At 44.5% G+C, this 14,753-nt stretch overlaps 1 protein-coding gene across 1 annotated transcript; it reads right to left on the bottom strand.

Moving 5' to 3' along the window:
* Window positions 1–6,192: 6,192 nt before the first annotated feature.
* Window positions 6,193–11,044, bottom strand: LOC119897984 (teashirt homolog 1-like). Its single transcript, XM_038712053.1, has one exon. The coding sequence runs from the start codon at window positions 11,016–11,018 to the stop codon at window positions 7,485–7,487; it is 3,534 nt and encodes a 1,177-aa protein (XP_038567981.1). The 5' UTR covers window positions 11,019–11,044; the 3' UTR covers window positions 6,193–7,484.
* Between the last annotated feature and the right edge of the window lie 3,709 nt (window positions 11,045–14,753).

Genomic DNA, 14,753 nt, shown 5'->3' with positions numbered 1-14,753 from the left:
TAGGAACGTGATGAGGGAGGGGCTCTTCTAACAAGACTGGTCGTATGCATAATTCATGTAAATGAGTAAGGCGGGGGAGGGAGGTTGATAGTTGATGAGCACCTACCAAAGATACACACACACACACACACACACACACACACACACACAGCAATTCACAAACAACACTATGGGCTAACCATAAGCTACTTGACATAATGTTCATATTTACTAATTTGCAAAACATCAACACACATGCACATTTACCAGTTCCAGTTAAACATAGCCATAATCTTGCCATATGTGCCACAGCCCTTACAGCCATACCAATTCAGTGCTTTTATGTCTTAAAGGTGTTTTATAATTCACAAAAAAACACCCAACACACATCAACATATTAACCTAATTGACGCTTTATTGAATCGCTGAAGCAAAAACTATGTGAAGCCGATGTGAAGTGCTGTCATCGGTGCTTTAACACAACGCAGCTTGGAAAACAATCACATCCAATGGAATGACAGAGGGTCATTTCAATAATATTAGTCATTTTCACTCATGAACAGATGTCTTAAGGGACACGATTATGGCTGTGATTTCACTGTTACTCAACATGCGTATCATCCAAAGTGTGAATGTGTGCTTGTGTGTGAGCGTGAGTGTGTGTTGGAGTCTCGGTGTCTGCATTAGTGAATTTGAATGCACTTGTTTATATATATATGTTGCTTCTCAGTGGACATGACAAATGTGTCGCCCCTTCAGTGTTTTTGCTACACCAAGATGCTTCCCACCGACCCCTCAAAAATACACGCACACCCTGCCACCTCTTCACCCTCACTCTCCTCTTCCTGCCCCCCCACTGCATAATAACACCCCCACCCCACCCAACCCTCCCTGCCAGAGCACCCATGTCCAAACCAAACACAACAGATCAACAACTCGGCATGCAGATCGTGTCACAGGATAAATTATGCGCAGCGTGTCAGCTTCATACGTGGGCTCTCGGCTGGCTGTCCGTGACATGTGTCAGGGTGCCCCTGTATCTCCGCCATGCAACGCTAATGACGTGAAGCCGGGTTAGCCTCCAAAGCATCCCACCCCACCTCTCTGCCTGCCCTCAACCACCCCAGCCCTTCTACCCCTTCACCCACTCCTCACCACCCCCCCACCCATCACGCGACGATGAGACAGTGTGTCACCTCCAGAAGGGAGAAGGGGGGGTGGGAAATCTGGTTTTAAGGGGATAAAGATGGACAACAGTGTCTAGTCCAGTGTGAGACTGTGGTAGTTGATGACTGAGGGACTTTAGAGAGAAAAGAAACCAGTATGGACTTTGAAGGTCAGTAACTACTCAGTATCTTCAGTGTTTGTGCTGAAAAATTCTTCCAAAATGTTATTTGGTGAGAAAAGTCCAGGGACCCCAGGAATTATATTTTAATTATCAATAATTATAGTAATAATAATAATCCATTGTAATTAATACTACAGCATATTTTCTATTCAGAGGTATACAACATCAAACCAAATGCCAAAGGCCAGTATCAGCTCTGTATTTATCGGTCTAATCCTTTTACATACACAACAAGACATGTAAGACCTTTTTAAAACAATTTACCGGTCTCCCCGTCCTCCCTCACCCCACCCCCTCCCCTCAAATCTCTACCTTCTCTTCCCGCTCAAGATGGTGCATTTTTTATTTATGTCCTTTTTTCTTTTCTTTTTTTTTTTGTCTTTGTATGCAAATTCCGTCTGACTTGTCTGAATTATGTGTGTCTGTCCGGGAGCCTATGTGATCCGGAGTGACTGAGGATTGCACACACGGTGATTGCATCCACTGGGCCTACTCTGAGCCTTGCATAAGTAATTGAGATGTCAGTATGTGTTCTCATATTCCCACAACAAAACTGTAGGAAAACATGGACTGTTGAAGGTCATTTGAATAATTCCTTAATGTAACGGAGGCCTTGTTTTTCGGGATGCATGAAAAAGCAAATGTCAATGATCAAAATCAAGCAGCATCATATCTCATGGAGGCAGCAGTGATTCCTGAAGCACTTCACCCTCTATCTCCTTCTCTTTCTCTCTGAAAAGATAGATAAGGGATAAGTGTCTTTGTGCATATCAAACACAACACAAGCCACTATTTCTCAAGGGTCTTTTTGAAACACAAATTGGTTTTGAGACATTTTTTCTGTTGACCTCTTTGATTTGAAATAGGAAATGACAGGGTTTTCATATAAAAAAACCACTGAGAGGTCAATGACTAAATCATACATCTACACAGGAGATCATGGGAAATGTACCATTAATCTTTCAAATACTGATTATTATTGTAGCTGTAGACATGGCCCCAGGTGATCAGGCAAAAAGAAATTGATTAGCTGTTATACAGACAAGGTAAACATAGAAAAACACATAACAGATATATTTATAGTGGTCATCGTGTTGGAATCTCAGAGGATTAGAATTTGTATCAAAGAAGGTGTAGCATGGTTTATTATGTGTCTAAATGCAATTCAAAGTAATGAAGAAACAAAGATACACGAGAAAACAATCAAATCCATTCCCCCTCCAGAAAAAGGAAAAAAGAGACAAATTATAGTGCAGTGTAAGAACAGAATGGATAGGTATCACATCTTGTTTTGTAAAACCACATCCCTCATCCACCAAGATGGAGGAAACATTTCATCCCCTGTATGCTTTGGTGTTTTGTCCGGGCTTGTGATGGATGAAGGGCCTGGCGACACACACCTGCAGTCCTCATCCAACACCACATCATAACTAAGGGCTTGGCAGACTGAGATGATCTCCTACATGCGTTAGCCTGCTGCTGTCAAACACCATCATTCTCCAAAGACAACTCTGTCACATCAACCCTCCCACCGCAAAATAAACCCACCTTGATGAAAGACTGCCGCATGCCCATCAAAGAAATACAAATACACTGCTACTGACACCAGCTGGAGTGCTGCACTCTCAGTTACAGCAGCATGAGTATCACACTGTAGAGGCTAAAATGACGCAGTGGGACTCTAATACGTATCTAAAAAACAAAATCCTGTACAACCAGTTCAGCTTCTTCAATGTATCTGAATCAATAAGAGACAAATGAGAGACCTCATTAAGTTAGCTGCATAGCTAAGGCTATGCACAAGAATAGGAGGTGTGGTCAAAGCAATTTAAAAGTACTCTCTGACTGGTTTAATCTTTGACAGCACTCGCATTATGAAATGTTAGTTAGCAAACACAGTTCTGCTGAAAATTGCAGTACTGTATACACCAGTGTCACACCAGTTTTCAGTGTCTGTGTGGCACAAAGAGAACCTGTTCTCTTACGACACAGGATCCTTTTTGGTTAGTGTGTAGGAATCGAAGAATTGTCACAGATCCTGAACATTTTACAGTATGAAGCTGAGCAGCATAATTGAATCAAGTCTACAAACTGACTTAAATCAACATAAAAATAGACCAAGGCAGGTATCTTGTTGCAAAACCTGAATACTGATAACTTCTTCCTGAATGCAATTTCCACAATGAGGCGTTTTATCAGGATCCAAACAGATTTCTCAGACTTTAGCTTGTGATCCAGCACAAAGGCTCTCAGTCGTGTTGCTTTGTTTGTTGATTCTCTGTCAGACATTGTTTGTTCGGTTTGAAGTATTTTGGAAGGGTATTAAACCATACGTCAGAGTTGTGTGCAAAGTTGGAGGCTTTATAGACGGGAGGCACACGCCGGGTTTCCTTAGCAGGAGCTTTGTCTTTGTTTCACGGCTGACGATGATCTTCATGCCGCTATCATATACAAACCAGGAACAATGACATGTGAAGCCTAACAAAAGACTTGTAGGCTGCATGAATTACCTACATTCAAGGTAATAACACACCTTGAGGCTTTAGAGGTGAACTTCTGAGAAAATATCAAATATCACAAGCACTGGGATCAACTTGTGCTCTCTTATTTAACTTAACCATAGAGGAACACCTCTCTATCATCAACTCAAAGTGATGACACAAATATTTACATTATACTTGATGTAATGTATAGACTCAGTGTGAAGTACACATTCCCATGCAAACATCAATATATCCCTGTTCTATTTAGGCAGAGGCAGACACGGGTTATGCAGGTTAATACTCCCTCCCCGTGTTCCCACCAGCCCAGGTAATTTTGTTATTCCGTTTGTGCCCCCTGTCTACACCCACCCCTGTCTGCTGTACATAATGGTCCCAGCCCTGAGAGGAAGCAGGCATTTACTTATACAAAACCTTGAGGAAATCCCTACCAATCCTCAGGGCTCACGTTCAGCAGCGCCCAGAACACAAAGGCTATGCAAATCTGCCCAGCCTGCGTTTATCTACACTCGGTTTCCGTTTGCACCACAGGAACTAGCATTGTGCCGTGCGTGGCGATTATCGCATGTAATTTACATAGAATACGCACAGGAAACAGTGCACTGATCTCTAACAATGCAGGAAAGAGTCTCTATCGGCTCAGCAGCTATCTGACGGCACAGCAAAATTACAGGTTTAGCTGTGGGGTTTTAAACCTACAAGGTGTTTTTTTATTTCTGGTGTGCAGGGAACACTATCTCCTCCAAATGTTGCTTGTTTATCTGCCTTGTTTGTTTTATAACCCAACTCTAGCAGCCCCTTTCCGAGGAAGCTGCATCTTCAGCCGGGCTAATCTGCCCTCTGCCTGTGTTTCCTTTGTCACTGAATCCGTGTATCAACACAGTGAAGTGCAGCCAGATCGAGGAGGTGTGTAATTGCAAAAAAAACACTTGTGCTAATATAGCTGGGCGGGTGTGTGGGACTGACTCAGCCGACACAAGGCATGTTGTGAATATGAGGAATGGAAGTCATAACACTGCGGCATGGCGTCATCCATACAAAGGCTGGTACTGTAAGTACTCTATCAGAAACTTGAGACATGAGGGCGAGATGAAGATCAAATTCCTGATGCAGATGCTTAACCTGCAGGGCTGCCGGAGGAGGAAAACCCCACAACCTGCTGCTTACCTTTGGGTGAGGGTCAACTGGAGGTTATCGTACGCAATGAATAACTTTCTACTCTCACTAAAGCTAAATGTTAAGATATATAAAAAATGAAGTCAGACCTGAAACATAAGAAAACACAACATCACACAAAACAAGCAAGCTCCGCAAGCAACTATGCGAACATTCATTTAGAGGAGATGGAAACAAACATCACTGATGTGGACAGGGAAATGGAAACAGCTTCCTGCACTAAACTACATGATTTTACACTGACCTTAGACAATCACACGCTGGCTGTGGAATTAAAAAGGTTCAAACAATAAACCGGCTCACACTAACAAAGCTGACAAAGTGACACTTATCCTGCAAAGATGTTGTTTAATCTGAACAAACTTGCTAAAATACAGCTAGGTGTGTTGAAAAAATGCCATTTAGCGCACACATGTGCATTAGATGCTGGCTCTGATGAATGATGCAGGCAGCTTAAGTTCACCAATTGATAAGTACTGTCTGAAACATGAAATTTAAGTTATTTGATTATAGTCTCCACATTGCCAAGTTTCACAGTTATACCCTTTTACTGTAGCATGCCCATCACAAAAAGCTGTGTAATTTTTTTTAAATGCACAACACAAAGATACTCAGTGTATTTCCTTGTTAGCTGTGTTGCAGTTGATCAGAGAACAGGACAGCCTGCTGCTTATGTATCATCTGAGTAGTTGTGTTAAATATTGGTTGGTTCAGTGTTCAGTGTGGCCAGTCAGGAGGCTATATCAAGCAGAACAGACACCCATCTGATTTTGTTCCAAGAAGACAGGCAAAAGTACACTGCCGTCATTAATATAACACTGATTCTTTCAGAACGGGCCCTCCGAAGGCCAGTCACAAGCCTAGCATGGGTTTCTTAGAGTACAATAGGCACCCTTACAGGCTTATCATCCCCGTCATCTTCATCATTATAATAGTCATCGGCAGTATGATGCGGCTCAGTCATCAGTTTTATGTATGACACCAGTGACCAGCAGGCCTGCTGCAGAACACATAATGACAGTGAGACAAGTTTAAGTATTACCAAAAAAGAAATCCTCTTACACTGGGTTAGGAGTTGAAATGGGTGTGATTGCTTTAATTTGCCGCAAAGCAAATGCTACAGAGTAAAGTTAAATACATCTTGAGATTGGTGCACCACCATGACAAATGAACACACAACCACAAATGTATGACTGTTAACAACTGCTTTGGGGTTTATTTTACAATTGAGAAAGAAATGAAACAAACTAATCAGTGCTAAAAGGTTTTTTTTTTTTTTACAATATTGTCGATAAAACATTGAAATGTATAGTCATTGTGCATCGCTTATTTATTTTCCACACCATTTCATGCATCAAATTGGATGCAAGTATAATTAAAATCATTTCTGTAAACCAAGCCAAAGATGCTAAATTTGTATTTTCTTTAAAAAAGGACATTTTGTAGCTCTACAGCATATATCTATATACACCATCTGTTTTTATTTTTTAGCATTTTTGTATATAAAATGACAATATAAAAGTTAGAGAATGCACACACCTTAAGATACAAAGAATGTTGAGCCGTTTCAAATGGTAAGATATGTCTTATGGATTACTGACATTTCACTGGTAATCATTTACATGTAACGGACTGTTCTCTTTACAGTTGAATAAAGCGACACAATTTAGAAAGAGAAAGTTGTAACAAACCATACAACTGGAAAATTGCTATAAGGTGATACTTCACAACAAGGAAAGTTTTTTGAGCAAACTTGCATACTGATGGCCATTCATTTTCACTGATTGACTCGTAACCAGAAGCAGCATTTCAGTTTTTCCAAATATTCATGTGATCTTTTTTCTAATACACTGACAGATTTATGAGCAGGCCATTCATCATCAAAAACACTGCAGTGAAATGAACCCAAAAAGGAGAGGGGGGAAATGATAATCCTTGATCTTTTCAAATCAATCTGATTTTGACAAATGCAAGATATTTCAAAACATGTTCTCTTTACAAATTCAAAATTCAACTGTCTAAGGTGCTACTTCAGTCTTTCAGGGTATTCTTTCATTCTTTTGGTGTATACATTTAATTTTCACCTTCTTCATATCAAGTATTATACAGTTTTCTCTTCCACCAATTCTTTATCCACTTCCCACTTTTACCTTTGAAGCAGTAGTTGTATTTTTGCCATGAAAAGATTAAAATCTTGTGTTTAACCTTGATTCACTAAAATACATGCACAGATCAGACAAATAGCATATAAATATATTACAAAATAAGTGTAAAAAAGCTTGGCAAAACAAAAACAAATCAACATGAAAAGACATGGTCCAGTCAGGCAGTTATCACAAAAAAAAAATAATAATAAGACCGATTTTTTCTGGCGGCTCAGTTCGGCCCAGTGCAGTAACTGTGAACAATGTCATTTTAGTGCAATGAAATTCTAGTCAGTTCCACAGCTGTCAGTCTCTACCCTCAGCTTGAGACGCTGCTTAAACCTTCTCCATCTTGTCTAGCTTCTCCAGTTTCTCCAAAGCAGTGACAAATACAAGGTGGTCCTCTGGAGACTTGCCGTGGGTCTTGCTGAGGTGCAGTTTGACTGCGTGTTTGCTGACGAATGTCCGATTGCAAAGTCTGCACTGGTACACAGAGCCTGTGTCGTCCTCTGGCGTGGTCAAGGCTGACAGGGGGCTGCCGAATGTCATTTTGTCTGTGATCACCTTTGAGGCAGCCTGCTGCTCCCGTAGGTGCTCAGCTGACAGCTTGGACAGGTCCTTCAAGCTGAAGCCCAGATGAGACTCCAGGTGGCTAATGTAGGAGGAGGGAGTCCTGAACTGGGAGGCACAGTCACCACAGAGGAACACAGGCTGGCACGAGTCCATGTTCTTGAGAAACTTGGTGCCCCCAGTCCGTCTCAGCTGGTACTTGACATTTGCCAGCCAGTGGGATATGGTGGTCATGGAGAGGCCTGTGAACTTACAGATGTGGACCCTTTCCTGGGGGCCCAGGTCAGTCATGGCGTAGCGGCCCTCTGGGGTCTCCCTCAGGCTGGAGGCAAACTGTGCCTGGAGGATGAGGAGGTGCTGGGGATTCCAGTTGGATTGCCGCCCTTTCCTCTTCTGCACTGGGGAGAGGTCCTCTAGGGCGTCCTCAAATGCACTGCCGTCGGCATCCGACTTCTCTGATATGGAGGAGGGAGTTGAAGATTTGGGCGTCAGTCTTCCAGTGAGGTTCTTTACCATATCAGAAATGTCCATCAGAGCATTCTCTCTCAGAGGAGAGGAAACTGAGTCAGGGAGAGAAATGAGGGGCTTGTTACCATTTAAACCATTATTGGTCAAGAGCACACTGCTGCTGTTGTTATTGTTATTGTTGCTGTTAGTGGTAGACTTATTTTTACTCAGGTCTATGGGCTGGTCGTTGCTTTCATACAATGGATAGTGGTTAAGGGGCTCAGCTGGCTTGCCCTGAGGAGTTGGGTTGAAAGCTGGCTTATCCATCATGCTGTTGCTGATTTTGTAAAGCATAGATAGTGGGTCTGCAGCTGGACTTACTGGTTTGGAGGCCTTACCCAGGTGTGTGTTCATGATTGACTGGAGTGCGCTGAGAGGGTTGATGAAAGGACTTTCCGGTGAGTGATCGGTGATGATGCCAAGACTGTTGCCATTAGTTACTGGGGATTGGCATGCCTCGGAGCCGTTCTTTGAATGGTTGCTGTGGCCATCTACAAGGCTCTCTTTGGGCTCCTTCTTGCAGATAAGCTCTGAATCTACACTGCCTGGGCTGCTGCTACTTCTCATACCACACAGTTTACCTAAAGAAAGGTCATTTGGAGATGCTAATTGCTCTCTCTGCTCTCTCAGTGCAGGGGAGGGGGACTTGACTAATGATGGGGGCCTGCACCGTTCCAGGCTCACCATCTTCTCCTCCTTTTCTTTCTTCACAGTGGCAGCTTTCCCTGTCACTTTCTCCACAAGCTCCTCCATGGCAGTGACATTGCTCCTGAGGGGGGTAGGGGAGGAAGGGCTCCGAGGCGAGTGGATGACTGAGTTGGGGTCACTCACCAGGCCTCGTAGCCCACTGTTAAACATTGGCTGCATCTGGACACTCTGAACCATTGGGGGTAGAACAGTAGCGGAGCTCTTCATGGCACCCTGCAGTTGGTAAGCTGCATGAATGCTAGGGTAGCCACCCCATGTGGGTGTGCCTGTCTGGGCTTTGCTGATGGCACTGGATACAGTGTTCTCAAGGGATTTAAGAATATCTAAACCCCCTTTTGGTGTCTCCTCCAGATCTTCTTCTCTAAGGTATTTATATGATGTGGCATCAGTCTCAGATTTCTCACCCGAGTCATCTCTCTCCTCCTTGATTTTTTTCTCCAGTGGCTCTCCACCTTCAACCTTTTCATCCTCACCTCCTTCCCTCTTTTCCTCTGAGCCAGAGGAGAGGGCGGGGGACACTGGCTGGGACTTACCACTACTGGGAACAGGGAGTCTGGTGGTGGTTGGTGGCAGTGGGATAGACTGAATCTTCTCTTCCACCACTGGGTCAAAAACCAGCTGTTTACCCTTTTTGGATGCAGAATTTGTAACCTTCAAAAAGTGACCTGTAACCATCATGTGGGCAGTCAGCTGTTGCAGTGTATCATGAGAGCTTCCACACTCCATGCATTTGAGGATCTGGGCTTTACGAGCTTCAAACTGCCACGTGTAACTGGCACCATTCTGGTAGCCATAGCGGTTGTTTGGTGTAACATAGGGGTTAGCTGCGGATTTTGAATCTTTGCCAACATCTCCAAGGGATACAATGCCACCACCATGACCAGCATGTACAGAGTCTGGGGAGCATGGGGAGACTATAGCATCTTGGATAGCTCGTTTTTTAGCTGAAGTGGACACCAGTTTAGTGGCCAAGGCTGGCACTGGTTCTTTGAGAGGCACTTTCTGGTAATGCTTGGTCTTGATCATATGAACGCTGAGATCTTGCAGAGACTCGAATGAGTGGCCACAGTACATGCACTTCAGTACCTTCTGGGCATCCTCTTTCCCCTCCATCTCCATCAAGGAGCGCTTGCGTGGTTTGGACCAGCGCTTTCCCTGATCCTCCTCTTTGTCCTTATTGTCATCTCGATAGTGGCCCGTCTCATTCATGTGGACTGTCAAACCCACCAATGTGTCATAGGCAGCGCTGCAGTCTTTGCAGCGAAACTTGCTTGCACCAGTGAAAACAGAGCCATACAGCTTGTTGTTCTGCCGGTAGAGCTGCACTGTGCTGAAGAGGCTAGGTTCCGGTAGAAGGTGGTAGGGGGTCTGCTGAAGAGTTTTGGCAAGTGCTGCCTGGTGCCAATCGTATGCTACACCACTACCATTACTAGCCCCACCACTGCTGCTCCCACTGCTGTTGGTTACACTGTGGCTGCTAACAGAGCTAGCTACTGTGCCATTAGTATTGCCACTTGCGCTGCCTGTGTGGTTGACAGTGGTGCTGGAGCTCCTGCCATTATGGTGACTGCTAGCACTGTTGATGCCACTGCTCTTGTTTGTGGTTGTAGTTGTGGAGACAGAAGCAGTAGAGGCAGGCTCTGGAGTGGTGAGGGCACTGTTGACACTACCAGCTGCAGCAGGCTTGGATTTCATTATGTCCATTGCGATGCTGGACCAAGAGGCATCTGAGATGAGGTTTGCATAGACGGCTTTCATCTGTGCCAGGCTATCCTGGAAAGAGAGGCCGTTGTTGGGGCGGAAGGGCAAAGCTGAGCCTTCCCTCTCCTGACCGTCCCTGGAAGAGGTGCTCTTGAAGTCCGTAAGTCGGTCGCTGGCATCACTGAGTGGAGACCCGTATCCAGCGTCAGGGTTAGTGCCATTGCTGAGTGGAGAGTCTCTGTAACTAGGTGGCTGGCCTCCATCTCCATCTTCCTCTTCCTCGTTGCAAAGGAACTCAGTGTCCTGGCCGTCTAATGAAAGGCCATCATCCTGCAGGTGCTCTTCCTCATCGTGGGCGCCTGCCTTAAGCTCGTCCTCGGGCATGTACGCTGGAGAGAAAGAGAGCACGAGAGAAGACAAAAAAGGGAAGAAAAAAAAGAGAGGGAAAAGAGGTCAGCTCAGTGAAATTAAAGATTTACAGCACAGTAACAGGACCACTGTCAAAATAACATGGAATGAATACTCAATAGTGGCAAATGTAGGCTTTTATTCTCATCCAATGTGAGTGTGTGTACGTGTCTGTATGAATGCACGCATTTGTGTGTATTTTACACACATGTGGCTCTGAAAGCCAGTGGTGAAAAAAGCCTCCAAGGGAAAAATAAATCACTGAGCTCCTGACAGTTGTCCTTTTCCTTCCCAACTCCCTATTCCTCCACACATGCCTCATGTTCCCCAGGAAATGACTGGCTATTTGGCCTTGTTAGCCAGCTGCATGTTTGCATGTTCAACTCCCCCTTTCTTTCTCTTTCTTTCTCTCTTCCCCAAGCTTTATTGCCTCTCACTCATCCAGTCCATGAAGTTCCGCTCCTCATATGCTCAGGTTATGCAACTGATCGGGGAGGGAAAGAAACAAAACACTAATTTGGAGATATTGCAGCTTTTCCTAACCCACTCTGATGAACTGTAGGTCATTTTCATTTGAACTAATAAGCAATAACTGGCAATACAATAGTACTTGGAGTGAGAATGCCACAATGATTGCTGAAAGAAGGAGTCTTTGGCAGGCCGTTTATGCATTTGCAAAATATACTACTGTTCTGTGATCCAATATGGCATGGACAATGCTTAACAAAAAGATTGATTAAATGAGAAAAGCAAACCATGGTCAAAGATTGATGCACAGAGAAAGGGAACTAAACAAGGCTAAGACTAAATAGGTTTACCAGTAAAATGTATAGATCCAAATGAGACAGAAGGCTAGACCATGAGTGTGTGTGTGTGTGTGTGTGTGTGTGTGTGTGTGTGTGTGTGTGTGTGTGTGTGTGTGTGTGTGAGTGGGTGTGCATGCTAGGGAAGACACAGCAAGCATCAGTAAGTAGGTAAGACAGGAGGTGGTTAGGGGGAGAACAAGTGAATGAAAAGAAGATGTGGGGGAAAAAGAAAAAGTGAGCAGGAGGTGGTGGGTTTGGTGGGCGGGGAGAGGGGGTGTAAGAGAAAAAGGAGAAAGAAGAGAGAGAGAGGGTGAGGGAGGCAGGGAGACAGGATAGACGGCCCCCTAGCTTCTTCCTTTATCTCCTTCCTGCATGGTGAGATGTGTGTCCTAGATGCCAGTATCAGTCTCTCCTGATGAAACAGATGTGCTGTCAGCTTCAAACGGCACGCTAACCTGTCATATCATAATCTAAGTGGACATAATACCTGATATATATACACTGGCACCATTTACTGCTGCCTGAGAGGAGATGGGTGGAGGAGGTGGGGGAGGTGAGCAGCTGCACCGTCGACTGTGACTGTGCGATGATGTGCACGTGCGTGCGTGAGTGCCTCAGTAAGTGCCTGTTTGCAAATGCGTGTTTGTCCGCATGCTCACCTTCCCATGCCTATGTGTGTACTTTACGCACTCTGCAGCTCATACATATTTGCTCTTACAGTGCAAACCTGAACCTACCGACCATAATATTGCCTATAAGTCTGAGTTCACTGTGTGCTACTGATACACCCTTCTCCAAATGAGCAACATACTCCCCTAACGCTTGACAGGATTTCAGTGAAATGAGAGCACTACAGGAGAACCTGGCTGCGCTTCAATCCCACTGACAGACTGAGACCGAGACAGTTTCTAAAACTCCTGAAAATCCCTAACACAGCAGATTAGCATTATGTGCTGTACTCTCTACAACACATCTGCAGAGTGTCTTCTGTTACAGTGCCTTCCCCCTCGCTAACCCGCTTCGAGAACGGGAGGCTATCAATACATATCATCCATTTAATATACAAAGCATCCTGCAGAACGGCTATCCATTCTTCACAAGCCCACACAAACAGTGCAAACATACAGTAGGAATTACCTACGTGAGTCACTCTCGTCGGCTGCAGCCAAAAAATAGCTAAACCCCAATAATTGGCAGTGCTTAATACATACACACTCACACACAGACACGCACAGACAGCAGGAATGAGACGCAGCAGATCAGAAATATCCCTGGGTGAGTGACAAAACACAGACTGCAGCAGGGAGGGGCTTGGAACAATGAGCAGGTCGCCAGGGAACCCTTTGACGATCCCTGTCAATCAATGCCTGTCCTGCCATGTTGTCATGGAAACAACAAAGAGGGAGATATCAAAAGCACACAGACAAAAGACGGGCAGAGACAGACATCTGTAAAAATCACAGGCAGCAAGTGGATGGCTTTGCAAACCATAAATGTACAATATTAGTGATGAAACGTTAGTCTGAAATAAATGATCTCTCCATCTCTTTTGAGATGCTGCATCTACTCTGACAGGATGCTAAAATATGAAGCATGAGGAAGGAAAAATATTAAGAGCTACATATCAAGTCAGTGAACTGCAACTTGAAGATGTGTAATTCTCACTGGCGACCAGATTAAGCTCCTTCTCTTGGACGCACATATGCGGAGCAACACCAGCAGCAAGAGGCGGGCTTGGGGATGGGGCAGGGCTGGCGTGCCGTCCCTGGCGGTTTGGTTTGCCGAGTGGGTGATGGCTGTGAGCAGGGCCATCTGCACGGGCGCCAAAGCGCCTGTCACTTTTGCTCGGGGACGTGCCGCCATCAAGGAGACAGGCGGCAGCGTGGCCAGGATAGCACTACAGACTCACTGTCAGAAGCAGCAGCGATCAAGCCCGCCACCAGCCACGCCACATCACCAACAACACACACCAAGAATTAGCATCCCAGTGTATCACTGATCTCCCAACACCTACACATATGGTTAATACACTGTTAAAAAAGGGATCCAAGATATGTTAAGCACCAACAAGGGTTTGTAGGAAACCCTTTGGATGTTATGTAGGCCCTCTTTAAGAATTCATAATGCACAAATGGATTTACTTAGATAGGTTTTCATATGTCATGCTACCAAATATACTTGGGTGACAAACCCTTATTTGATTAGAGATAAGAGCTGAAGCGTGTGCTTTGCTCTCATCTGCGTTATTTATTATACGAGACATCCTGAAGGACCATGCCAACTAAAGTACCCATGAAGCACCCTCGATTCTGATTTGTGCCTAATAAATAAAGACTAAAAAATGCTATGAGTCATTACAGAGTTTGCATTTGCAATCTGTGATTTTCAGATTTCAGGTTTGTGCGTTTAACACTAGCTCTCAGAGACCAGACCACAGCTCAGTGTGTGTGTGAGTCCTATTGTGCAGAACACACAAGACAGTCTGATATGATGTTTTTCTAATGAGAAGACTGTGGTGAACGCCCTGTATCCTGCCTCAACACAACTCTGGGCCTCACAATGGGACAATATGATCGACCTAAGTACAGATCATCTATAAAACATTCTCCCTCACACATGGCTTGACTCTGTGTATGGCTTGATTTTTGTAAATGATACCAAATGAAATACGACCAGCAGACTCGTCAGCGTTTTGGCATGGACCAAAGGAGAAACATATCACTCCTTTTCAAAACTTTGCTATCTTTCTCCACCCTACACATTTTTTGCCTTCTCTCTTTTCTTTTCTGAGAGTCTGCTGGTTGTTAAATCAATAAAACTCTCTGTCAGGCTCGCGGAGCTTCACCATTTGGCCGCTGTCAAAGCGAAACAAACCTGATAAGAAAGGCAGAAAGGCGATGAAACG

This window comes from Micropterus salmoides, unplaced genomic scaffold, assembly GCF_014851395.1.
Source record: "Micropterus salmoides isolate LMB-PRFRI ecotype aquatic unplaced genomic scaffold, ASM1485139v1 Ms_hic_scaffold_11, whole genome shotgun sequence".
NCBI classification, from domain to species: domain Eukaryota; kingdom Metazoa; phylum Chordata; class Actinopteri; order Centrarchiformes; family Centrarchidae; genus Micropterus; species Micropterus salmoides.
This window is presented reverse-complemented; position numbering and strand designations above follow the sequence as displayed.

Coding starts and splice junctions, on each gene's coding strand:
- LOC119897984 (XM_038712053.1), bottom strand. CDS start 11,018: ATGCCCGAGGACGAGCTTAAGGCAGGCGCCCACGATGAGGAAGAGCAC.